This window comes from Ornithorhynchus anatinus, chromosome 7, assembly GCF_004115215.2.
Source record: "Ornithorhynchus anatinus isolate Pmale09 chromosome 7, mOrnAna1.pri.v4, whole genome shotgun sequence".
NCBI lineage: Eukaryota > Metazoa > Chordata > Mammalia > Monotremata > Ornithorhynchidae > Ornithorhynchus > Ornithorhynchus anatinus.
This window is the reverse complement of record NC_041734.1, coordinates 33888683-33916498: the sequence shown is the minus strand read 5'-3', so window position 1 is coordinate 33916498 and position 27816 is coordinate 33888683. Positions and strand designations below refer to the sequence as shown.

Below are 27816 nucleotides of genomic sequence, written 5' to 3'. Positions count from 1 at the left end.
TTAGTGTAAACGTATTTAATGTCACATATTACATTTGCATCCATTATTTATATAGAGATCCAAGACAAATGGGTTTCAAATAAATAATCCTTTGAGATTAATTGTCATGTACATTTGATGGGCTCGTAAAGCACCAGTGCACAATTTAGGCCCTCTTCCAACCCAAATAAAATAATAAAAATGTACAGTAGCACAGTGCACTGGAGAAATCTCACTTCAAACATCAGCAATCTGTCATTGCCCACCTGCACAAATGAAACTGAATTAATGAGGTTCTGTTGAATTCACTCCCACAAAAGGAGAAGAGGTGAAAGAATGCACTGTCCTTTAAAGACCACTGTTTTTCAGTGTTATTTTTAACCACAGGAAGACAAGGAAAGGTAAATCTACGTTACTTCCCTTCAAATACGGACGCTGAAATTCGATTCCAAGATTAGCAAAACGTGCTCCTCATCAGAGCGCTGACTGGGCACCTTAGAGCACTCCTCTGCTTGGCGCTCTTTCTGTTTAGCTCCCCGTATCCATCGAGCCCCAGCTCCTTGGACTCCCCTCTCAGGGGAGTCGGTGGGGAGAGGCAAACGGAGATTGTAGGAGTCCGATATTTGGGAACAAAACTCCTTGTCCGTGTATACAATGTTCAGAGCTATTTCTGTTAGTACTCTTCAGGAATCCAGCTGGACTAAGTAGGATATTGCAGAGTTATCCTCTGATAAACTTACTAAAGACGGGACTCTAAAAAGTACACAGGCCCTGTTCACCTGTGCATACAAAGGATGCAATTCCAGTGTTTTAAGATCTGGCACATCATCCTTTGCGATAAGGGCAGCAACTACATTCTCAGTGAAGATGCCGTCTCCCAAATTCTGCTAATTAACACTCCTCCCCGCCCTCAATCGACAAAGATGCACACAACTGTCTCTTAAAAAAAACTACTACTTTCTAGCCCCCCCTTAAAATATTACTCATAGCCAATCACGTGCTAAAGAAATTCCGGGTCCATAATTTATAAGGGATGTTCAGAGAATGAACCAAAGGGCAAGTTCAGAACTCTGGTGTGAACAAGAGAACTTGGAAAGAGGAGTCAATTGAATAACACACTACCAATAAATGAAAGGTTTTTGTTCAAGTTCTTTCACTGACAAGTCAGTGACTTCCTAAGATTGATCTCGCCTCTGGGAAGAAACTCTTCCCTTGGAGAACAGCAGCGCTAGGGCAATTTTCTTCTGTTTCATCTATTTTTCTGAGACAGGGCTCATCTTCGTGGCACGCTGACTACCACCAGCAATGGATGCTCCGAAAATACCAGCACAAAAGACCTAATGTTGACTTCATCTGGTTTGCCTTTTTTGGGCATTTGTTACCTTTCAGTACCTCCTCCTGGGTAAATCTAGAGTGCCAACCCTCCATTTAAGGAATCAGGAGGCAATAAAGCCAAAGTCACACTGTTTGCCCCAAATCCACCAGTATTTTGGGTACTGAAATTGTTCTGGCATAATGTACAAGGATAAAATATATATATCATTGACATAATGTATGTATTTTATCAGAGATTCCGGCCGGGGATGTGGAAGAGTTGAATTCAATGAACTGAAGAGAAAACAAAACCAAAATACAGACATCTAGAACTGCAGGCTTGGTCTTGAAGAGCGAGACAGAGAGGGTAGATCAATTTTCAAGAAAAGCCACGTAGTCAGTCAGTCTGGCTAACTGTTGTTCATTAGGGATTGGTGGAACCGGTGCAGGCTCTATGAAAAAAGAAGGGGATGACATGTGAAACAAAACCCAACTTGATACGCAGGCATAAAATGAGACATTTAGCCTTGATCTAAAGCTAGGACTCGAGGGCAGGGTTTTTCGGGTGTGTTTCCTCCTGCCTTCAGACCACTTGGCAAGTTCTAAAATCCAAATGGGGTTGCCTCAGCTCCCCCACTCCCCGTGTGCTGTGATCCCCGCCACCTGGATATGAACACTGCTGAGAGAAGTGCCAAGGAGGAGGAGGAGGAAGAGGAAGGGGGGTTATCGCTCCTGGCACCTCGAATGGTGCTGCACAACTTGCAAAGATGCCACGGTGGCCAAAATAGTCACACCCACTGCAGTCACCTCTCTCTGGGCTTGGGAATATGACATCTCAGCTCACAAATGATTCACCTATAATCTATCAATTGTATTTATTGAGCGCTAACTATATGCAGAGCATTGTAAACTAGACTAGAAGCTCTAGGCGGTGTGCGCAGGGAATATGTCCCTAATGTTGCACTGTACTCTCCCAAGTGCTTAGTACAGTGCTTTGCACGGAGCAAGCGCTCAATAAATGACTGACTGATTCTGTACTAAACTATAAGACAGTTTTACAATGGTCAGTCTATAGTTTAATTTTCCTGTTCCTTTGTGTTGTTAAAACAGAGAATATTTATGAGTTTGTAATGAAACGATAAGAAAAATCAACTGGAAAATCAGAATGTACTTCCTTCACATTTCACAAAGTGGTTTTAAAACACAAATGCCTGCACCAACTCACCTGATAAAGGAATAAACCTATTGAAGGAAACATCCAGGGCACCTACAAGTTAAAAATGATGACCTGTCAATATATTTCCCAAAATCAAACCTATACAACAGAACAATTATTAAAAATTCATGCATTGCAACCCACATTTTTAAGTCATAGAGAGGCCATTGAGACTGTATGAAAAGCAATCAAAATGAACTAGACAGGTTCTATACTCGCCTTCCTTTACACCAATTTTAGGATGTGCAAATTCTAATCAAGATACTTTCTATAGCTGGATCTCCTTAATTCCCCTCGGGGTTTAATCCTAAGAACGAAAGGATTAATTAAGCTTTCGATTACTGTTAGGGAATATTTCCCAATAGGTAGTTTATTAGCAACCCCGACCCACCCTGCAATGTAAAGTAAAATCTATTTAAGCTGAATCCTCCCAGCTAGAGAGACTTGCTCCCACTGGTGAGAAGAGCCCTTTTTGGGAAGATCAATGCATGCCTCTCCTCGAGAGTCTTGAACTGACTCAGAGTTAATGGGCTTCCAAAAACGTCTACTGGCTTTCTCACCAGTAAGTTCCCGCTCCATTTTCCATCAACTGGAGTAGGAAAGCACTGTATTTATGATTCCACGGAAAACCTACCTGGGCTGAGGAATGGTGACACCAAGTCAGCAGGCTTAGACAATTAAGTCAACTGTTTATACTAGACAGTCTTAGTAACCAGCCCTATAAACAGACCAGAACCACAGACACCCAGATGCTACGTTTTGCTTCCTGCAAACCACCCTCACGGTATCTCTGTAGAGGAGGAAAGAGTTTCCGAGTAATTCCTAATAGGAGGCTTTGAAAATGAACAGCTGAACGGTAATATTCTACCACGTTCTGAACCTCTCCTTTCAATTACTCCCATTGTGCCGGTCTCTCGGCCTTCCTATATACTTCCCCGCCGCTCCCAGGAAGATATTTCGGATGGGTCCGGTGCTTTCGCACAGCACCAGGGCACCACATACCGGGTTTCTGGGGCATGACCATCCGCGTGGTGGAGTCGGCCTGCCATCCTTGGTCTAGAACGCCTGAAATACACAAATGCATGAGCCGCACAAGCACACCCCTTGTTAATAAACAACAGCAGCAAAGGTCATTCCAGATGATGGTGCTAGTGATTCCACGTTGCTGGCCTGAAAGAAGTGAGTTTTGCGATCCCATACTTTCGTACGGTGTTCTGCACATGGGAAATACTAGACAATATTACTGTCATGATGAAGGACACTCGCTTTACAATGAAACTCCAAGAGGTGAAGACATTTCTAGAAATGGTGGCCAGCATTCAAACTCAATGTAATTATTAAAATAGTACTGAGAGATGAAGTTTAGGAAAATGTTCTTTCTAAGCTACTTTGGGAGCTTCACGAAGAGCAATAGATCAAAATGGAGCTGAGGGATATATAGAAGCTTAAGAACAAAACTGGGGAGAAACTATAAACATAAAAAACTATGAGTGTTCATACAGAATAATCTGATTGTTAGGCACTGGAGAAGCAGGTTGGCTCAGGAGAAGCAGCATGGCTCAGTGGAAAGAGCACGGGCTTTGGAGTCAGAGGTCATGGGTTCGAATCCCTGCTCTGCCACTTGTCAGCTGTGTGACTGTGGGCAAGTCACTTAACTTCTCTGTGCCTCAGTTACCTCATCTGTAAAATGGGGATTAAGACTGTGAGCCCCACGTGGGACAACCTGATTCCCCTGTGTCTACCCCAGCACTTAGAACAGTGCTCTGCACATAGTAAGTGCTTAACAAATACCAACATTATTATTATTATTGTTATTATTGTAAGGAATGTCATAAAAAAAAGATGCCCTAATTGTCTAATAAAATGCTATCAGTGGTTAAAATATTATTTTCCAATAAGCTTGTTAATTCTCCAGCTGAGAATTGGGGTGAACTCGAGGTTGCCCTAAAGCCATGCGAGGCATCGACGAGCCTCACCACCACGGCTACCTCGAAGCCCTACCCCACACTGAAACGGAGTGGAGTGTCAGCAGAAGCCAGCATGAGACCCAGGTCTTTGCTTAGGCTGGATGGCAACGTATGTGTGTGTTTGTGTGTATGGGGGGAAGGGAGGGGATTGCTTGGAGTGGGGTGCTCTGAGGCTGGGCAGCCCTGCCCTCCCACTGAAGCCTTGCCAGGATTGAAATTCCACTGACCTACTGGAGTGGAAAATGGGCAGAAACTGGCATCCAGCCTGGACTTCCTGACATTGTGATCAGGTTAGGAGCCAGGAAGGGGCCTCAGAGCCTCAGATTCCCCGCATGAGACTACCAAGTAAAGTCGTTTGGAAGTCCACCTGCCTGCTTAATCAATGGTATTTATTCATTCTTTTACGGTATTTGTTAAGCGCGTACTAGATGTCAAAGACTGTTCTAAATAATGTTCTAAACACAGGTCAATTTAGGTGGGACACAGTCTCTGTCCCACGTAAGGCTCCCAGTCTAAGTAGGAGGACGAAATGTTAATGAATCCCCATTTTACAGTTGAGGAAACTGAGGCACAGAGAAGTCAATTGTCTTGTCCAAGATCACAGAGCAAGCTACTGGCAGAGCTGGGATTAGATGCTCTTTCCACTAGGCCACACTGTTTACTGAGTGCATGGCACTACACTAAGCACTTGGGAGAGGACAATACAAAAGAGTTCATAGATGCATTCCAGCCCACAGCATTAGGCAGGGAGAGTAGCGCCTCAGCTGAAATAAGAACGATGCAAGAGGAGAGACTGGTGGGAGAGGGTAAGAGGGCCAGGAAAGGGGGAAGAGCTGGCGAGAAAAAAGGGGCTTAAGGGACAAAGGTGGGCCTAACCAAATAAAGACACAGACAGAGGTGAGGAAAAGGACTAGTAAAAGGGAGTGAGAATCTAGAATGGAGAATAGCCAGAGAAAGAGAGGGACATAAGACAAAATGGATGTAAAGAGAAAAAGTGGATACAAAAAGCAACAATAGGAAAGAAAAAAGGAGTCACCACACAAGGGAAATGAGAAGGGGCATTATGAAGGAAGGGATTATAGGGTGGAGGGGGTTGAGAGGGATGGAGGTTCACAAGAGTAATGAGACAAGAAAGGGAGGATAGGGAAGCAGTGTGGCCTAGTGGAAAGAGCACGGGCCTGAGATTCAGAGAATGTGGGTTCTCATCCTGGCTCTGCCACCTGACTGCTACATGATGTTGGGCAAGTCACAATTTCTCTGAGCCTCAGTTTCACCATCTGTAAAATGGAGACTGAATACCTATTCTCCCTCACCTTAAGACTGTGAATCCCATATGGGACAAGGGGTTGTGGTTGATCTATCTACCCCAGCACTTTTTACAGTGCTTGACATAGAGTACCTGCTTAACAAATACCATGATTATTATTACCTCTATTATATAACGACAAGAGGGAAAGAACAGAGGTAAGACCTAAAGGTAAAGGGAAGGAAAGGTCATCTGGCAGGTAAACAACTACCCGAGAAATAGAAAAGCAGAATAGCGAATGAAAAGCCTTTTAATCACCTCCAATTTGGCAGACTTGTCCGAATCATTCTCTGCACTGTTTCTATTTTCCTTCAAATGACCCCAGAGTAGCCACTCAAGTAGCAGAACTGAAAACTACCTTTCACGGCATCTTCCACGGGAAGCCCAACAAAGGACGCAAAATCATCTGCAATGATTGACGTATATGCTTGAGAAACTAGTCCAAAGGCTCGTCTTCTGGTTGCATCTAATGTGGCAGAGGGGAGGGGAGTAAGATTTAGACTCCTTTCCAAAGAAATAGGTAATTACACAAAATTATATACCAGGACATGCAAAAAAAAAAGAAGCCGACTGCTCTCAATTCCCACTCCTTGGCTTGCCTTCTCAGACAGCGAACGGCACGATTTATTGAGCCTTAGCGCCCCCTGTACGTAGAGCACAGCTTGGACAATCAAGTCCTAATTAGGATAATTCATTCATTCAATAGTATTTATTGAGCGCTTACTATGTGCAGAACACTGTACTAAGCACCTGGAATGTTCAGATCGGCAACAGACAGAGACAATCCCTGCCCAATGATGGGCTCACAGTCTAAATGGGGGAGACAGACAGCAAAGCAAAACAGAACAAAACAAGACAACATCAAGATGAATAGAATCAAGGAGATATACACCTCATTAACCAAATAAATTGGGCAATAAATTATATAAATGAGCACAGTGCTGGGGGGGAGGGGAAGGGGGAAGAGCAGAGGGTGGGGGGGAAGGGGGAGAGCAGAGGGTGGGGGGGAAGGGGGAGAGCAGAAGGAAAGGGGGGCTCAGTCTGGGAAGGCCTCCTGGAGAAGGTGAGCTCTCAGTAGGGCTTTGAAGAGGGGAAGAGAGTTAGTTTGGTGGAGGTGAGGAGGGAGGGCATTCCAAGACACGGGAGGACGTGGGTCAGGAGTCGACGGCTGGATAGGCGTGAATGGGCGACAGTGAGGAGGTGAGCGGCAGAGAAGCAGAGTATACGGGGTGGGCAGTAGAAAGAGAGAAGGGAGGTGAGGTAGGACGGGGCAAGGTGATGGAGAGCTTTGAAGCCAAGAGTGAGGAGTTTTTGTTCCGTGCAGAGGTTGACAGGCAACCACTGGAGGTTTTTGAGGAGGGAGTGACATGCCCAGAGCACTTCTATAGGAAGGTGATCCGGGCAGCGGAATGAAGAATAGACTGGAGTGGGGAGAGACAGCAGGAAGGGAGATCGGAGAGGAGGTTGACACAATAATCCAGTCGGGATATTATGAGAGCTTGTACCAGCACGACAGCAGTTTGAATGGTGAGGAAAGGGCGGATCTTGGCGATACTGTGAAGGTGAGACCGGAAGGTGTTGGATGATGGGGTGAATGACAGAGCTGAGTCAAGGATGACACCAAGGTTGCGCATCTGTGAGACGGGAAGGATGGTCGTGCTGTCCACAGTGATGGGGAAGTCAGGGAGAGGACAGGGTTTGGGAGGGAAGATAAGCTCAATTTTAGACATGTTGAGTTTTAGGTGGCGGGCAGACATCCAGGTGGAGACGTCCTGGAGGCAGGAGGAGATATGAGCCTGGAGGGAGGAGTAGAGAACCCGAACCCGGGAAGAGATGTAGATTTGGGTGTCATATGCATAGAGATGAGAGTTGAAGCCATGGGAGCGAATGAGTTCATCAAGGAAGTATAGATGGAGAACAGAAGAGGGCCAAGAACTGATCCTTGAGGAATCCCTAAAGTGAGTGGATGGGAGGGGGAGGAGGAGCCCACGAAGGAGACCGAGAATGAACGGCCAGAAAGATAAGAGAACCAGGAGAGGACAGAGTCCGTGAAGACAAAGTGAGATAAGGTGTGGAGGAGAAGAGAATGGTCTACAAGTGTCAAAGGCAGCTGAGAGGTCAAGGAGGATCAGGATAGAGTAGGAGCCATTGGATTTGGCAAGAAGGAGGTCATGGGTGACCTTCGAGAGGGCAGTTTCAGTGGAGTGGAGGGGACGGAAGCCAGATTGGAGGAGGTCCAGGAGAGAGTTGGAGTTGAGGAATTCAAGGCAACGAGTGTAGACGACTCGTTCTAGGAGTTTGGAAAGGAAGGATAGGAAGGAGACAGGACGATAACTGGAAGAAGAGGAAGTGGGGTCGAGAGAGGGTTTTTTTAGGATGGGGAGACATGGGCATGTTTGAAGGCAGAGGGGAAGAAGCCATTGGAGAGTGAGTGGTTAAAGATAGAAGTTAAGGAGGGGAGGAGGGAAGGGGCGATAGTTTTTACAAGGTGAGTGGGAATGGGGTCCGAAGCACAGGTGGAGGGGGTGGCACTTGCGAGGAGGGAAGAGATCTCTGAGGATACTGCAGGAAAGGATGGGAAAGTAGGGGAGAGGGTTGGGAGCAGAGGGGGATGGAGAAGGGGGAGGGGTGACTTTGGGGAGCTCAGACCTGATTGTGTTAATTTTCATAATGAAGTAGATGGCCAGATCGTTGGGGGTGAGGGATGGGGGAGGGGGAGGAACAGGGGCCCTGAGGAGAGAATAAAAAGTGCAGAACAATTGGTGGGGGTGACGGGCGTGGGCGTCAATGAGGGAAGAAAAGTAGTTTTGCCTGGCAGAGGAGAGGGCAGAGTTAAGGCAGGAAAGGATAAATTTGCAGTGAATAAGGTTGGGTTGGTACTTTGACTTTTGCCAGCTGCACTCAGCAGCTCGAGTATAAGAGCGAAAGAGGTGGACAGAGGTAGAGATCCAGGTCTGCGGGTTAGTGCAGCGAGTGAATTGAGTTGAGTAGAGAGGGTGGAGTTGAGAGCAGTAATCTGATCATCGAGTGTGGGCATCATCATCATCAATGGTTAAGTGTTTACTGCGGGCATAGAACTGTATAGAGAACTAAGCACTTGGGAGAGTACAATAGGACAGAGTAGGTAGACACGTTCTCTACCCACAACGGGCTTACTGTCTAGTGGGGGAGACAGACATCAATATAAATAAATTACAGGTAAGTACAGAGGTGCTGGGGGCTGAGGGTGGGATGAATATCAAATGCCTAAAAGTCAGAGATCCAAGCGCGTAGACAACAGAGAGGGAGAGGGAGCCAGGAAAACAAGGGCTTAATCGGGGAATTCATCCTTGATGATCCACCTACCTGCGAGTCAAGGTCTTTCTTCCAATATTCTGGGGTAAATTAAAGGATAAACTCAATGGTCAAAGTGGGCAACTACAGTGAAGCAAAAGACACTTGGAGCAAATGGAGGGCTTCGCTGTAATCCAAGCTTCTAATGTTGGACATTAGCAGACATGAAGGGGCTTCAAAACCTTCCGCATGGGCAGCCTCATGCGCTGCCCCAGCCAGTAACATATTTTAACGTCTGCCTCCCCGTGTAGACTGTGAGCTCCTTGGGAGCAGGGAATGAGGTCTACCAACTCTGTTCCATTTTACTCCCCCAATCGCTTAAGAACAGTGCTCTTGCATACGGTAAGGCACTTCAATAAATACCACAGAGTGACGGGTTGGGCTGGCTGCCACCCCGACACCTGCATGAAGAACGGGGACTGTGAGGTGTTCTGAAACTGCCACTGATGTCCCACCTCTTCACCAATCAATGATATTTATTGAGAACTTACTATGTGCAGAGCACTGTACTAAGCGCACGGGAGAGGACAATACAACAGAATTAGCCAAGACGTTCCCTGACTGTACGAGCTTACAACGCTGCCCAAAAAACACCCGGCAACACATCGATGCAGGAGCTGTGCTGAGACCAACAGAGGAACTTAAGTTACTGGATTCTACTTTGCTCCAACAATACCTTCACCTTCAGAGGTGCTCTCCCAAATAGCCTCAAACACTGGGACGACACAACATTACATCTGAGAATTATACGGATCAAGATCTTACTATGGGTCAAGAGCGGTGCTAAGCCCTAGGGTAACTATAAGACAATCAGTTCCGGAACAATCCCGGTTCCACGAAGGGCTCGTAAATACGAGACAGTCATATCGGGAAGGATCCTCATCCCACACAGGGCTTACGATCTATTTTACAGATGGGAAAACTGAGGCCATGAGAGGCTAAGTGACTTGCCCACATTCACACAGTACACCAGTGGGTCTCCCTGATTCCACGAGAAGCAGCGTGGCGCAGTGGAAAGAGCACGGGCTTTGGAGTCAGGGCTCATGAGTTCAAATCCCAGCTCTGCCACTTGTCAGCTGTGTGACTGTGGGCAAGTCACTTAACTTCTCTCTGCCTCAGTTCCCTCATCTGTAAAATGGGGATTAAGACTGTGAGCCCCACGTGGGACAACCTGATTCCCCTGTGTCTACCCCAGCGCTCAGAACAGTGCTCTGCACATAGTAAGCGCTTAACAAATACCAACATTATTATTATTATCACTCCAAACCATTTTTCACTAGGCTCAAGTCTTCGGGTACTTCATTTTCCTTGGGTTAAAAATAATTTCTGGTCCCGCTCATTTGGTAGAAAAAAATCTCTCAGTAAATGTCTAAAATCTCTATGGGAAGTTTATTAAGGGCCGCCACCTTAGAAAAATTAAAGGTGATCTGACCTTGGGTTGAATATTATTAATCTGAAAACTACCCTGCTGAGAGAAAAGACGATAAGAGACCAAATTTCTATTCCCAACTCATTTAAAATTTTAAATTTTTAAAGCTATAAATGTTAGGGAAATATTTCCCAAGGACATAAAAGCACTCCATACATACCTCTAAGGGCTTCCATGATTGGCTGAATAGGTTCCGACCATTGATGTGCACTGATGGTTGTATAGATGCCTGGGAAGTCTCTCTGCCAGATTCTCTGTCCTACAGACCAAATTCCCCCAAGTTCAGAATTTGCCTACAATCATGCAAACAGAAACTTCAGAAAAAAGACTTTTGTAAAGGTTTCGCATTATGCGCATTCCTCGATAGCTGAGACTTCAAACACATGAATCAGAAATTTAGAACTTCACCTTGATCAACAGTTAGATTGTGTCCAACCTGCTTACTCTGTTACTACCCCAGAGCTTAGAATGGTGCTGGCACATACTAAGTGCTTAACAAATACCATAAATGTCTACCCTATTCTTCCAAGTGCTTAGTACAGGGCCCTGTGCATAGTAAGAACTCAACAGCAAAGTTTTCCTAAATGTAATTTTTTCAATGGAACTGTACCTTCGTGAATGTGCATATATTACGCTGGGTATCTTGGTACCTGAACTGAATGGTCCCGCTCAGAATGCCTCCTTAAACCAGAGAAGAGCCAAGAAATGTGGAAAGGTTCCCTATGGTTCACTGATGCCCTCACTTGCCCTCTGCAAACTGCAATTTAATTGAGTCTTTAATATCCTCAGTGGAGATCAGAAACATCCTTCTTTAAATCAAAGCCTATCCTCCTATGGCAGTGATACTGAGCAAGAGAGGAAATGGGGTTGTGGGAGAGAAGGAAAGATGTGGGAGAGTGTCAAATTCTTATGAATGCTAAAATAGGCAAATCAGCATGAATGAAGTTCTGTGTTAATGGTAAAAATAAAATATACGATAGGTTTACTGATATAACGGCTGAATTTGTTTAGTATATTAAAGTGATCTCAACATGCAAATCGGCACTAGTAATACAATAGCTATCATCAGCTAGAAAAATTAGAAAACCAAAGATCGTCTGCATCAGATGTTTAAGAATGACATAGCAAATTAGGCTTGAACTTGAAATGACAGGATTGCAAGCTTAATGATAAAATATGGCTGGGGGCTATGCCACACCAAAAAAACAGGTGAGAATTAATGTGACGCAGGCTTTGCATTTATTACAATGCAATCTTCTAAGGACATGGGTTCATTAGATATTTTCATCCCCCTCCCCTCCCAAAAAAAAACAAAAGCAGAGCAGAGAACTAAGGATGCGTAGTATTTCTCAGCTGCATTAAAGAAAATAATAGGATGGAGCGTGTTCTTATAGATGACTGAAAGATGTTCCTGCGTATGGGCAAGGATTAGAGCAGGGGTCATGTTCTCGAGGAACTTCATGTTAAATGAATTGCAGTACTTACATCCTGACTGAGAATGTGCACATACAACTCTTTCTCTGACATGGGATCCTGTTTCATTCGGGCAGAGATGCACACACTGTCAGAAGAAACCTGGTTCTGGCCCTAAAAAACAAACTGTGGCAGAACTGACTGCAATTGTAAATTATACTAGATCATTATGTTCCCGATGTGACTAAACTTGAAACATCCCAAATTTAATATTCATAGCAAATTGCCTAATCTGCCTGAACCTGATGACTGATAGGGAAAATATAATTGCCAAAAGCCACCTCAATAATCAGTACTATTGTATAACAGAAAATGCAACAAAAGGCTAAAGAAACATATTAAATTGAACTTAACACTAATATTAGAATTTGCGATGACAATTTACTTTTATTTTTGATTAACTAATTATCAAATTTATTCAACCTAATCATGCTTTAATGCTTGAAATCCTGTTTTTGCATTTGTTAAAACAGGCATTTTTTTGGTTTTGGTTTTTTTAATGGTATTTGTTAAGTACTTACTATTTGCCAGGACCTGTTACACGCGTTGGGGTAGAGAAAAAGTAATCAGATTGGACTGCCCGTGTCCCACATGGGGCTCAAAGTTTTAATCCTAATTTAACATATGTGGTAACTGAGGCACAGAGAAGTTAAGTGACTTGCCCCAAATCACATAGCAGACAAATGGCAGTTCCAGGACTACAACCAGGTTGTTCTGACTCCTAAGCCCAGCTCTATCCACTAGGTCATGTTACCACTCAGGCACGTAATAATTTTCCCAAGAGAATTTAAGAAAACAAATCATTGAGTCAATCGTATTTACGGAGTGCTTATTGTACTAGGCACTTGGGAGAGTATGAGTAACAATAAAATAAGCACACTCCCTGCCCACAAAGAATTTACAGGCCTCTTGGAGGAGATGTCCCTATAATAATGCTTTGAATGCGAGGAAGAGTCTGTTGGACATGAAGAGGGAGGATGTTCCAGGCCAGAGGCAGGATGTGGGCGAGAGGTCGGCAGCGAGACAGACGAGACTGAGGTACAGTGAGAAGGTTGGCATTTAGAGGAGTGAAGTGAACAGACTGGATGCATATGGATGGATTAGATCTATTTGTAAGGCTCCATTTAATGGGATGGTTTAAATATCAAAATATTAGCATTGGCTGAGAGAAATGTCTGAAAACACATGTAAATGTATATAAACTACTGTTGCTGTGATTATACAGTACTGTCTTAAGGTCCTCTCTTTGATGTAAAATAAATGATTTTTTCCCTAACCTTCAGCTTACACTCAATTTCCACGTACTAAAATTTCTAAAGGAGAAACAGGAAAACAAAATTCCAAAGAATACATTATGTGAAAGCATTCATTCAATCACATCTGAGAATTTACTGTGTGCAAAGCACTGTACTCAGCGCTTGGGAGAGTACAATATAACAATAAACAGACACATTCCCTGCCCATAATGAGCTTACAGCCTAGAGGAAAGTATGAGATGAAATGAAGAGCATACTTACAGATTTTATAGCAGGAGGAATCCTTTTCCAAAGATACCGGGCATTATTCCTACATATACACACACACACACACATATATGTATGTGTGTATATATATATATATATCCAAAAAGAAAAAAAATCAATGAAAGAAAATTAGTTTTATTACATTTGTTAATTTCCTTCTGTTAGACATAAAAAGGATAGGAGTAACTTTAAAGAGCTCTATATTTTCATTTTATATTCATAAAACTGAGGAAAGCATCAGATTTTTTTGAATGTGAATCGCAATTTAACTTCATTAAGATGTGACAAAAACATTCAGGATTTCATGTGTACTGTAAGGTAATAACATGTACTATAACTACCACAAGGTGTGCTTACAGAATATTTTCATTCATTATTACATTATGACTTTTCAAAAATCTCCTGAATTTTCCCAAAACCAAACCTGTTGTGCTAAGACAGGTGCATTTGTATCAGCATAAAAATGTCCTCTAAATTTGTGCATTAATACGTGATAATCTATTTCCAAGGTATTTTCATCTAAAATTATTTTCTCTTGAAATTATCTTCTCTTCCTGGAGAGTACAGTGGATGTCACAAAGTATTACAGGTTGAGAAAGTGATGAAACTTTGACACTAATTTCCTGAAAATTCCGTCATTCCGCCTTCCTCAGAATCAAACACCCTCTATCCCAAAGAGTCAGAGAACTGGGAAAAACTCAGCCAGGTACCACTGGGCTTCCAGGGGGAGAAGCCTAAATTTCCAAAATGGAGAATATTGGGAATGTTAAAGTGAGCTGGATGATGCAGCTTGAACTGGAATAGTGAGGAGGTAAAGAACAAACTGCTAAAGTTTAGACTTGGACTAATCTGACCTGATCTTTTTCTCATGTAGTTGTCTCTTTTCCACCTCAGACTGTGAGTCCCCCATGGGCAGGGAATTATTTCTGAATTAATGCCTTATAGAACTCAGTAAAAGGCTTTGTGCATTTTGAGTACTTAGTAAATGTTAATATCTGCGCTAGTATTATTATTTGGCCAAAGTACAGTTCAGTTGATCTGTCCTTAAGGTTGTGTAAAAAGAAAAAAAGCACATCAAATTTTGCTATCAGGTCAGATCTGAAATACGGTATATAGGGCAAAAACACAACTATCCAATCAGAGAAATCGGGCTCAGCTCTCCCTTTATAGCCTTAGTTCACTTTAGTTCATTCAAATTTAGACCCATTTAGAATGGTTACGCGCTCAGATTTCCCGAAGACCACACGGCAATGACATTTTCATTCTAGGACATGTGTTCCTATTCAACAGCACCCATCGTTCTCCTTCTGAGGTACAGAATCATGACAAGCTTTGTTTGAAAGTTTCAAAGAATGAATTTACAGAAGCTTCAAGGCTCCTGAAGGAACTGAAGATAATTATGTTGAAAATCTAACAATACAAATTATAGCTTATTTCCAGATATGGGTTTAAGCTGCTGTTGCTTCTTGCTTTGTTAAAAACATTCAGTAGCTCTGTATATGAGCTGCAGCCCTCTGAAGAGTGGAGGTGGCCTTGGCCTCATCTTAGACAAGGAGGGAATCCTGAAGGAAAGGCAACAGCACTTAAGTAGTCTCAAGACCTCCTGATGCCCTTTGACATTCAGAAAGACGTGGCACCTTACCGTCTCCGCTACTGTGGAGGTCACTGGAGCAGTCAGAGCCATGACAAATGGCGATAAATCCAAACCGAACGGGCTACCTGCTGAGGCTTATGAACGTTGGAGGGGCATTATGCTTACACATTTAGGTAAACTCTTCCGAAACTTAACGGAACCAAGAGGAGATGCTACTATCACCACCATGTTTAAGAATATAAATACATTCTTATATATTTTTTTCTCTCTCTCTGTATCTATCTCTATCTGATATATATATATATATATCTATCTGATATATATATCGGAACTCAAGTCACAAAAAAAGCTACTTACATGTCATTATGAAGCAGATATAAAGCTAGGAGCTGAGAATAAACTGCAGGGGTTGCAATTCCTCCAGGAGCCTGGATGGATAAAAATAAAAGAAGAAACTTTGGGCCTGCTGTGACTAAAGGGGAATGCTAGGATGATAACTGGTCTAATTTTTTTTCCTCTGGATGCTTACGTATCACCTCAAGATCAAATCTGAACTCGCTGACTTCTCTAAGAATTCCATGTACTTGCTAGCACTGTAGTCAGGGAATGGGTCTACCAATTCAGTTATACTGTACTCTCCTGAGCACTTAGTACAGTGCTCTGCACACAGTCAGCGCTCAATAAATACCACTGATTGACTGAAAGGCGGTATTCACTGTACAGGTTTAACTGCATGTCATCTTTGCATAAACTTCTACTGACTAGAAGGATGAAGCCCCAGTATAGGCGAGGGGAAAGAAAACTGACGGAGAAGTGGGATCCCGTCATTTACTTTCTTCACCTCCTGCCCACAACGGCCCAAAATGGAGACACCACAACCCCAGACACACCCACCTATACACACAAAAAAACAGTAAACAAACGAGACATATTCACAACTAAACACAAAAACATCCACCCCCACTGGAGATTCTTTAAATTACATGGGCGCCAACTTTTCTTTCTGGGTGGAGGGAGGAAAAGAAGAGGAGGAGAGAAAGGGGGAGGAAAAGGGGAGGATGAGAGAATAATAGAGGAGGGAGGAAAATTTAGGGAGTATAAGAGAAGAAAATTGGGAGGAAGGAGAAATGAAGAGAGAGGAAGTCAAGTGGTGCTCTGATTCCTCTTTATCCTCCACCACGGTCTGATGGACCTGCTGAATTACACTAATTAGCTGATTGGCCAATTCCTTCGTGTACGGTTTCAGTCCCGAGACCAACCACGGCTTGTCCAACATTCCCGATGGGATGGATACTCACAGGTGGAAAGGAAAGGACAATGTTGGGGATGCCTCAATTTCCCCTTCTCCCTCTCCCTTCTGCATCATCTATGCATTTGGATTTGCAGCCATTAAGCACTTGAGAGTTACCTCATCCATGCTCAGCGCGACATAATTCACTTTAACGTCTGACTCCCCCTCTAGACTGTAAGCTCCTGGTGGACAGGGAGCTCATCTACCAATTCTGTTGCACTGTACTTTTTCAAGCACTTAATACAGTGCTGTGTATATGGTAAGCACTCAACAAATACCACCAACAGAACAATACCAGTGGAAAGACACTTAACTGTAACCTGGTCCAATCCTGTCCCTTGGATAGATGAATGTCTACTATGTGATCTATGTGAATGTCTACTATGTGATCTGAATAGACACTTGTTTTTTCTCTTTCAAAAATTTCAAGGATGGAGAAGACCCATCCATCCTTCAGGAGTCCACTGGGGATTTACAAGTCAGAATCAAAAAGTGTTTCTACAGTATAAGAACTTAATCAGACAAAAGGAATTTTTTTTTTAGAAAGATGAGTTATGTTTTCAGTCATTTGCTCAATGGGAGAAAGTCTGAACCCAAAATCCTGCAGAGAGTTCTGCTTGCTGCATCTTACGTAGGACCAAGAAGGGGCTGGAGAAGCTTCCAAATGAGGATAAACTGAAAAGATTAGCACTCTTGGTTTACAAAAGCTGAGAAGGGACACTACTGAAGTTTTCAAAAGAATGAAGAGTAAGAACACAGTGAAATGTGAGGGTACTGTCAATAAAATTAATTGATAGAATTGAAACCATCATGTATGATCTCCTTAAAACCTCTCCTGCTCCTCTCCAGTCTCTCCCTCCTCCTACCCCTTCTTAGACTCTCCCATCTTTGCCAATAGTACCTCAAGAGATCTCCCGCCTCCCCACAACATCTACCCAGATTACCTGCGCCTCCAACCCCATCCCTTCATACCTAATAAATAATAATAATGATGATGGTATTTGTTAAGCGCTTCCTATGTGCAAAGCACTGTCCTAAGTGCAGGGGGGGTACAAGGTGATCAGGTTGTCCCACGTGGGGCTCAAAGTCTTAATCCCCATTTTACAGATGAGAGAACTGAGGCTCCGAGAAGTGAAGTGACTTGCTCAAAGTCACACAGCTGACAAACGGCGGGGCCGGGATTCGAATCCACTACCTGTGACTCCCAAGCCTGGGCTCTTTCCACTGAGCCAATACTTGCCCCACCGCTTTTTCCCTCCCTGACCGCTACCTTCAACTGCTCACTTTCCAGTGGCTTCTTTCATTCATTCAATAGTATTTATTGAGTGCTTACTGTGTGCAGAGCACCGTACTAAGCGCTTGGGAGAGTACTGTACAACAATAATAACAACAGACATTCCCTGGCCACAGTGAGGTTACAGCCTAAAGAGGACGAGAAACACATTAATATAAATAAATTACAGATATATATGTAAGTGCTGTGGGGCCGGGAGGGGGGAAGAGCAAAGGGAGCAAGTCAGGGGGATGCAGAAGGGAGTGGGAGAAGAGGAAAGGGGGGTTTAGGCTTGGAAGGCCTCTTGGAGGAGATGTGCCTCCGGTAAGGATTTGAAGGGGGAGAGAGTAATTGTCTGCTGGATTTGCGGAGGGAGGGCATTCCAGGCCAGAGGCAGGACGGGGTGAGGGGTCAGCAGCGAGACAGACTAGATGGAGGCACAATGAGAAGGTTAGCCTTAGAAGAACGAAATGTGAGGGCTGGGTCGTAGTAAATGAGTAGGGAGGTGAGGCAGGAGGGGGCAAGGTGATGGAGTGCTTTGAAGCCCATGGTGAGGAGTTTCTGTTTCATGTGGAGGTGGATTAGACTGTAAGCCCTTCAATGGGCAGGGATGGTCTCTATCTGTTGCCGAATTGTATATTCCAACTGCTTAGTTCAGTGCTCTGTACATAGTAAGCGCTCAATAAATACTATTGAATGAATGGGCAATCACTGGAGTTTCCTGAGTGGGAAAACATACCCTGAACGTTTGTGTAGAAAAATAATCATGGCAGCAGAGTGAAGTATGGACTGCCGTGGGGAGAGACAGGAGGTTGCGAGGTCAGCAAGGAGGCTGATGCGGTAATCGGGTTGGAAAGGATGAGCGATTGTTATTAACGTAGTAGCGGATGGACAGAAAGGGCGGATTTTAGCGGTGCCGTGAAGGTGGGATCCACAGGATTTAGTGATGGACTGAATATGTGGGTCAAATGAGAGAGAGGATTGAAGGATAATGCCGGGGTTACGGGCTTGGAGATGGGGCCATCTATACAGAGATGGGAAAGTCAGGGGGAGGCAGGCTTTCAAACACGCTTATGTCTCCCCTACTTAAAAAAAAATCCTCCCTGGATCCCATTGTTCCCTCCAGTTATCACCCAACTACTGCCACCATTCCTTTCCAAACTACTTGAGTAAACTGTCTACACCTGTTGCTTTCACTTCCTCTCCTCCAATTCTCTCCAATCCGATTTCCTCCCCCTTCCACTCCTCGGAAACTGGCCACTCTACAGTCACCACTGAGCTCCTTCTTGCCAAATCCAAGGGCCTCGACGCCACGCTAATCCTTCTTGACCTCTCAGCTGCCTTCGATGGATCACCTCCTACTCCCGAAAACAATACCCACGCTTGCTTCACTCACAATGTCTTCTCCTTGTTCTCCTCCTATCTCTCCGGCCACTCACTGTCAGTCTCTTCCTCCGCCTCCCTCCCGCGAACTGTGGAAATTCCTCATGGTTCAGTTATTCTATTCTCCATCTTCACCTACACCCTTCGAAAAACTCATTAGCTCCTATAACTACCATCTCTATGGGGATGATGCCCAAATCTACATATCAGGCTGATCTTTCTCGCTTCTCCTAGGTCTCACATTCCCTTCTACCCTCAGGACTTTTCTACTTGGATGTCCTGCCGTGAACTAAACTTGTCCAAAACGTGACTCACCTTCCCACCCAAATGCTGTCCTCCCCCTAACTTTCCCATCAGGGTGGAGAGCACCACCAAACTACCCATCTGTAATCTAAAGAAGCAGCGTGTCTTAGTGGAAAGAGCACGGGCTTGGGAGTCAGAGATCATAGGTTCTAATCCCGACTCTGCCACTTGTCTGCTGTGTGACCTTGGGCAAGTCACTTAACTTCTCTGTGCCTCGGTTACCTCATCTGTAAAAATGGGGATTAAAAAATGTGAGCCCCACATGGGACAATCTGATCACCCTGTATCCACCCCGGCACTTAGAACAGTGCTCTGCACATACTAAGCGCTTAACAAATACCATGATTATTATTATTATTGATCTTATTGTCCACGATTCATCTCTCTCATTGCACCCAATCCTGTTGTGTCAACCTTACCGGCATTGCTAAGATCAATCCATCGATCAGTGGGGTTTATTGAGAGCTTTCTACGTGCAGAGCTCCGTTCTAAGCACTTGGGAGAGTACGATAAAGAGAATTAGCAGGCATGTTCCCTAAAATCCACCTTTTTCTCTCCATCCAAACTGCTAACTGCTTTGATCCAAGCACTTATGCTATCCCACCTTGACTCCTGCACCAGCCTCCATGCTGACTTCTCTTGCCTTTTGTCTCGCCCCATTCCAGACCACACTTCTCCCTAGATCATTTTTCTAAAAATAATCTCAGTCCATGTTTCCCCACTCCTCCGGAGTGTGGTGGATAGAGCACGGGCCTGAGTGTCAGACGGTCATGGGGTTCTAATCGCGGCTCCGCCACTTGTCTGTTGTGTGACCTCGGGCAAGTCGCTTCACTTCTCTGGGCCTCAGCTACCTCGTCTGGAAAATGGGAAGACTGTGAGCCCTACATTCATTCAATAGTATTTATTGAGCGCTTACTATGTGCAGAGCACTGTACTAAGCGCTTGGAATGGACAATTCGGCAACAGATAGAGACGATCCCTGCCCAGTGACGGGCTCACAGAGGACCACGATCTGGACAGTTCAGAGTCAGAGGTCAGAATTGCGGGTAAAAATTTACTTTTTAACCCCAAGGTAAAACAAGAATCCTCCAGCCCACAGAATTTGGGAGAAATGCACCCACCCACCCCCTCTTTTGGAGCCCCTCGCTGTTGGACTGTGTTCAACTCAATTTGCTTGTATCCACACCAGTGCTTAGTACAGTGCCTGGCACATATTAAGCACTTAGATACCAGCATCATTCCAAGCACGTCACTGGGCAGGGACTGTCTCTATCTGTTGCCGATTTGTACATTCCAAGCACTTAGTACACTGCTCTGCACATAGTAAGCACTCAATAAATACTACTGAATGAAATTCTTCTTCTTATTGCCCATTCACCTGCACATTAACAGAAACTCCTTACCATTCAAGCAGTCAACCACCTTGGCCCCTCCTACCTCTCCTTGATGACTTCCTACCATAACCCAGTGTGCCCGCTTCGTCCCTCCAATGTCGGCAATAGAGAAGCAGCGTGGCTTAGTGGAAAGAGCCCAGGCTTGGGAGTCAGAGGTCATGGATTCGAATCCCAGCTCCGCCACTTGTCAGCTCTGTGACCTTGGGCAAGTCAGTTCACTTCTCTGGGCCTCACTTACCTCATCTGTAAAATGGGGATGAAGACTGTGAGCCCTACGTGGGACAACTTGATTACCTTATAATAATGTTGGTATTTGTTAAGTGCTTACTACGTGCAGAGAACTGTTCTAAGCGCTGGGTTAGGTACAGGGTGATCAAGTTGTCCCACATGGGGCTCACAGTTTTAATCTCCATTTTCCAGATGAGGTCACTGAGACACAGAGAAGTGAAGTGACTTGCCCACAGTCACACAGCTGACAAGTGGCAGAGCCGTGATTCGAATCCCATGATCTCTGACTCCCAAGCCCGGGCTCTGTCCACTGAGCCACGCTGCTTCTCCTGCTTAACAAAGACCAACATTATTATTATTATTATTATATGGTGCTGTGGATACAGCACAGGCCTGGCAGTCAGAAGGTCGTGGGTTCTAATCCCAGCTCTGCCACTTGTCTGCTGTAAGACTTTGGACAAGTCACTTAATTTCTTAATGCCTCAGCTGTATAAGGGGGATTGAGACTATGAGCCCAGCGTCGGACAGGGACTGTGTTCAACCCGATGTTGCTTTTGTCTGCCCCTGTGCTTAGTACTGTGCCTGGCACATAGTAAGCGCTTAGTGAATGCCATCATTACTTCTTATTTTATCTTGAAAATGGGGATTGAGACTGTGAACCCCACATGGGTCAGGCACTGTGTTCAACCCGATGTTGCTTGTATAATAATGTTGATATTTGTTTAGCGCTTACTATATGCACAGCACTGTTCTAAGCGCTGGGGGAGACACAGGGGAATCAGGTTGTCCCACGTGGGGCTCACAGTCTTAATCCCCATTTTACAGATGAGGGAACTGAGGCACAGAGAAGTTAAGTGACTTGCCCACGGTCACACAGCTGACAAGTGGCAGAGCCGGGATTCGAACCCATGACCTCTGACTCCAAAGCCCGTGCTCTTCCCACTGAGCCACGCCCCTGCGCTTAGTACAGTGCCTGCCACATAGTAAGCCCTTAACGAATGCCATAATTATTATCATGATGCCAACCTACTTCACGGACCTGGGATCTTGTCTACCTCGCCTCTTCCCCCTTCCCCACAGCACTGTGCATATTTATATATATTACTTATTACTCTATTTGTTTGGTTAATGATGTACATAGATCTATGATTCTATTTATCTGGATGGTATTGATGCCTACTTGTTTTGCCGTCGGTCTCCCCCATTTAGACTGTGAGCCTGTTGTTGGGCAGGGATGGTCTCTGTTGCTGAACTGTACTTCCCAAGCGTTCAGGACAGTGCTCTGCATACAGTCAGTGCTCAATAAATGATGTGTATATATATTTATAATTCTGGTATTTATCTTGATGGCATTGATGCCTACTTGTTTTATTTTGCTGTCTCCCCCTTCTAGACTGTGAGCCCGTCGTCGATGCAGGGATGGTCTCTCTGTGGCCAAACTGCACATTCCAAGCGCTTAGTACAGTGCTCTGCACATAGTACACACTCAATAAACGATGTGTGTGTGTATATATATTAAAAAGTATAATTCTGTTTATCTATTCTGATGGTATTAACGCCTATTTCTTTTGCTTTGCTGTCTCCCGTTTAGACTGTGAGCCTGTTGTTGGGCAGGGCTAGTCTCTCTCTGTGGATCAACTGCACATTCCAAGTGCTCAGTACAGTGCTCTACTCATAGTGAGCGCTCGATAAATGATGTGCATATATAATTTATGATTCTGTTTATCTGTTTTGATGGTACTGATGCCTGACTACTTCTTTTGCTTTGCTGTCTCTCCCCCCCGTTTAGACTGTGAGCCCATTGTAGGGCAGGGATGGTCTCTGTTGCTGAATTGTACTTCCCAAGTGTTCAGTACAGTCCTCTATACACAGTAAGCGCTCAATAAATGATGTGTATATATATTTATGATTCTCCTTATCTATTTTAATGGTATTAATGCCTGACTACTGTTTTTGCTTTGTTGTCTGTCTCCCGTTTAAACTGTGAGCCCGTCGCTGGGCAGGGATGGCCTCTCTCTGTGGCCCACCTGCACATTCCAAGCACTTAGTACAGTGCTCTGCACATAGTAAGCATTCGATAATTGATGTGTATATAGATTTATAATTCTGTTTATCTATTTTGATGGTATTCAGGCCTAGTTGTTTTATTTTGCTGTCTCCCCCTTCTAGACTGTAAGCCCATTGTTGGGCAGCGATGGTCTCTCTCTGTGGCCCAAGTGCACATTCCAAGCACTTAGTACAGTGCTCTGCCCATAGTAAGCACTCAATAAATGATATGCATATATATGTATAATTCTGTTTATCTATTTTGATGGTAGTAATGCCTGACTACTACTTTTGCTTTGCTGTCTCCCCCGTTTAGACTGTGAGCCCGTCGCTGGCAGGGATGGTGTCTCTGTGGCCCAACTACACATTCCAAGCGCTTAGTATAGTGCTCTGCACACAGTAAACGCTCTATAACTGATGTATATATAGATTTATAATTCTGTTCATTTTGATGGTATTAATGCCTGTCTACTTGTTTAATTTTGCTGTCTCCCCCTTCTAGACTGTGAGCCAGTCGTTGGGCAGGGATGGTCTCTCTCTGTGGCTGAAAAGCACATTCCAAGTGCTTAATACAGCACTCTGCACATAGTAAGTGCTCAATACATGCTGTGCATATATATATTTATAATTCTGTTTATCTATTTTGATGGTATTGATGCCGGTCTACTTGTTTTATTTAGCTGTCTCCCCCTTCTAGACTGTGAGCCCGTCGCAAGGCAGGGATGATCTCTCTCTGTGGCTGAAACACACATTCCAAGCGCTTAGTCCAGCACTCTGCACATAGTAAGTGCTCAATAATTGATGTGTTTACATATTTATAATTCTGTTTATCTATCTTGAGGGTATTAATGCCTGTCAACTTGCTTTATTTTTGCTGTCTCCCCCTTCTAGACTATGAGCCCGTCGCAAGGCAGGGATGGTCTCTCTCTGTGTCCGAAATGCACATTCCAGGTGCTTAATTCAGCACTCTGCACATAGTAAGCACTCAATACATGCTATGCATATATATATATTTATAATTCTGCTTATCTATTTTGATGGTACTGATGCCTACTTCTTTTGCTTTGCTGTCTCCCCCGTCTAGACTGTGAGCCCATTGTTGGGCAGGGATGGTTTCTGTTGCTGAAGTGCCCTTCCCAAGTGCTCAGTACTGTGCTCTGCATACAGTAAGCGCTCAATAAATGATGTGTGTGTGTGTGTGTGTGTGTATATATATATATGTTTATGATTCTCTTTAACTACTTTGATGGTATTAATGCCTGACTACTACTTTTGTTTTGCTGTCTTCCCCTTCTAGACTGTGAGCCCGTCGCTGGTTAGGGATGGTCTCTCTGTGGCCCAACTGCACATTCCAAGCGCTCAGTACAGCGCTCTGCACATAGTGAGCGCTTGATAAATGATGTGCATATATAATTTACGATTCTCTTTATCTATTTTGATGACATTGATGCCTGACTACTACTTTTGCTTTGCTGTCTGTCTCCATTTAGATTGCGAGCCCGTAGTTGGACAGGGATGGTCTCTCTCTGTGGCCCAACTCCACATTCCAAGCGCTCAGTCCAGTGCTCTGCACATAGTAAGCGCTCGATAAATGAGTGTATTTATATTTATAATTCTGCTTATCTCTTTGGATGGTATATGATGCCTGACTACTTCTTTTGCTCTGCTGTCTTCCCCTTCCAGACCCTGAGCCTGTGGCTGGGCACGGATGGTCTCTCTCTCTGTGGCCCAACTGCACAATTCAAACGCTCAGTACAGCACTCTGCACGTAGTAAGCGCTCGATAAATGAGTGTGTATATATATATATAAATTCTGTTTTTCTATTTTGATGGTATTAATGACTGACGACTACTTCTTTGGCTTTGCTGTCTCCCCATTTTAGACTGTGGGCCCGTTGTTGGGGAGGGATGGTCTCTCTCTGTGGTCCAAGTGTACATTCTCTGCACATAGTATGCACTTGATAAATGAGTGTATATGTATTTATAATTCTGTTTATCTATTTGGATGGTATATGATGCCTGACTACTTCCTTTGCTTTGCTGTCTCCCCCTTCTAGACTGTGAGGTCGTCATTGGGCAGGGATGGTCCCTCTGTGGTCCAAGTGCACATTCCAAGCGCTCAGTCCAGCACTCTGCACATAGTGAGCACTCGATAAATGATGTGCATATAGATTTATAATTCTATTTATCTATGTTGATGGTACTGATGCCTACTTCCTTTGCTTTGCTGTCTGCCTCCCCCATTTAGACTGTGAGCCCCTTGTTGGGCAGGGATGGTCTTTCTCTGTGGTCCAAGTGCACATTCCAAGTGCCCAGTCCAGGGCTCTGCACACAGTGAGCACTCGATAAATGATGTGCATATAGATTTATAATTCTATTTATCTATTTTGATGGTATTGATGCCTGACTACTTGTTTTATTTTGCTGTCTCCCCTTTCTAGACTGTGAGCCCATGGTTGGGCAGGGATGGTCTCCGTGCCTGAAATGCACAATCCAAGCGCTTAGTCCAGTGCTCTGCACGTAGTAAGCGCTCAATAAATGATGTGCATATAGATTTATAATTTTGTTTATCTATTTTGATGGTATTAATGTCTGACTACTACTTTTGTTTTGTTGTCTCCCCCGTTTAGACTGTGAGCCCGTTGTTGGACAGGGACGGTCTCTCTCTGTGGTCCAACTGCACATTCCAAGAGCTTAATTTAGCGCTCTGCACATAGTAAGAGTTCAATACATCCTGTGCATATATATTTATAATTCTGCTTATCTATCTTGATGGTATTAATGCCTGTCTATTTGTTTTATTTTGCTGTCTCCCCCTTCTAGACCGTGAGCCCGTCGCAGGGCAGGGCTTCTCTCTGTGGCCCAACTGCATATTCCAAGCGCTCAATGCAGCGCTCTGCACATAGTGAGCGCTCGATAAATGATGTGCATATAGATTTATAATTCTATTTATCTATTTTGATGGTATTGATGCCTACTTGCTTTATTTTGCTGTCTCTCTCCGCCTTCTAGACTGTGAGCCCATGGCTGGGCGGGGATGGTCTCTGTGGCCGAAATGCACATTCCAAGCGCTTTACAGTGCTCTGCACACAGTGAGTGCTCGATAAATGATGTGCATATAGATTTATAATTCTATTTATCCATTTTGATGGTATTGATGCCTGTCTACTTGCTTTATTTTGCTGTTTGTCTCCCTCTTCTAGACTATGAGCCCATGGCTGGGCGGGGATGGTCTCTGTGCCTGAAATGCACATTCCAAGCGCTTATTACAGAGCTCTGCACTTAGTAAGCGCTCCATCCATGCTGTGCATATATATTTATAATTCTGCTTATCTATCTTGATGGTACTAGTGCCTGTCTACTTGTTTTATTTTGCTGTCTGTCTCCCCCATTTAGACTGTGAGCCCATGGCTGGGCGGGGATGATCTCTGTGCCTGAAATGCACATTCCAGGCGCTTAGTACAGCGCTCTACACACAATGAGCGCTCGATAAATGATGTGCATATAGATTTATAATTCTATTTATCTACTTTGATGGCATTGATGCCTACTTGCTTTATTTTGCTGTCTGTCTCCCCCTTCTAGACTTTGAGCCCACGCTGGGCGGGGATGGTCTCTGTGCCCGAAATGCACATTCCAAGCACTTAATCCGGCGCTCTGCACTTAGTGAGCGCTCGATAAACGATGTGCATATAGATTTATAAATCTATTTATCTATTTTGATGGTATTGATGGCTGATTACTTGTTTTATTTTGCTGTCTCCGCCTTCCAGACCGTGAGCCCGTCGCAGGGCAGGATGGTCTCCCTCTGTGGTCCAAGTGCACATTCCAAGCGCTCAGTCCAGCGCTCTGCACATAGGGAGCGCTCGATAAACGATGTGCATATAGATTGATAATTCTATTAATCTATTTTGATAGTATTGATGCCTGACCACTTTCTTTGCTTTGCTGTCTCCCCCTCTTAGATTGTGAGCCCGTGGCTGGGCAGGGCGGGTCTCTCTCTGTGGCCCAACTGCACACTCCAGGGGCTTGAGTCCAGCGCTCTGCACACAGTTAGCGCTCAATTAATACGACTGTTTGAAGGAATGAATGATTGAAGGAATGACTGAAGGAATGAATGATTGAATGAAGGAATGATTGAATGAAGGAATGATTGAATGAAGGAATGATTGAATGAAATAATGATTGAATGAAATAATGATTGAATGAAATAATGATTGAATGAAGGAATGATTGAATGAAATAATGATTGAATGAAGGAATGATTGAATGAAGGAATGATTGAATGAAATAATAATTGAATGAAGGAATGATTGAATGAATGACTGAATGAAGGAATGACTGAATGAAGGAATGATTGAATGAAATAATGATTGAATGAAATAATGATTGAATGAAATAATGAGTGAATGAAGGAATGAGTGAATGAAGGAATGAGTGAATGAATGAATGCCTTCTGGGCAGGTCCTGCCTCGGGCCTGTTGGTCTCCCCCCCCCCCCCTCCCCTCCTCGCCACCAGGCCCGATATCGCGATATCACCCCTCCCTCCGCCCGCCCCCTGACCTCCAGCTCTTGGTTCTCGCACTGCTCCAGTAACTTTTTGAAGCTGAAGGCGCTTTCTGCCATCACCGCCACGGGCATCTTCGCCGCCGACAGGCCTTTCCCGACCCCTCCCCTTCCGGTTCGCTCCCCTTCACTTCCGGTTCTCGCCCCGCCACTTCCGGTTCTCGGCCCCCCTCCACTTCCGGTCCGGCACCGATGGGG

The 27816-nt window shown here is 44.4% G+C and overlaps 1 protein-coding gene across 3 annotated transcripts; it reads right to left on the bottom strand.

The window, feature by feature from the left end:
* COPS8 (COP9 signalosome subunit 8) lies at nucleotides 1-27755 on the bottom strand. 3 transcript variants are annotated; one of them, XM_029069246.2, is made up of 9 exons: nucleotides 27616-27755; nucleotides 15492-15562; nucleotides 13535-13583; nucleotides 12030-12131; nucleotides 10705-10837; nucleotides 6141-6248; nucleotides 3512-3574; nucleotides 2519-2560; nucleotides 1-1745 (listed from the first exon to the last, which is right to left on the bottom strand). In XM_029069246.2, the coding sequence occupies exons 1-9, from the start codon at nucleotides 27691-27693 to the stop codon at nucleotides 1666-1668; spliced, it is 726 nt and encodes a 241-aa protein (XP_028925079.1). In that variant the 5' UTR covers nucleotides 27694-27755; the 3' UTR covers nucleotides 1-1665. The 3 variants fall into 3 exon arrangements, with proteins under 3 accessions (XP_028925079.1, XP_028925081.1, XP_028925080.1); XM_029069248.2 differs by lacking the exon at nucleotides 6141-6248; XM_029069247.2 differs by lacking the exon at nucleotides 12030-12131.
* Nucleotides 27756-27816: the final 61 nt, after the last annotated feature.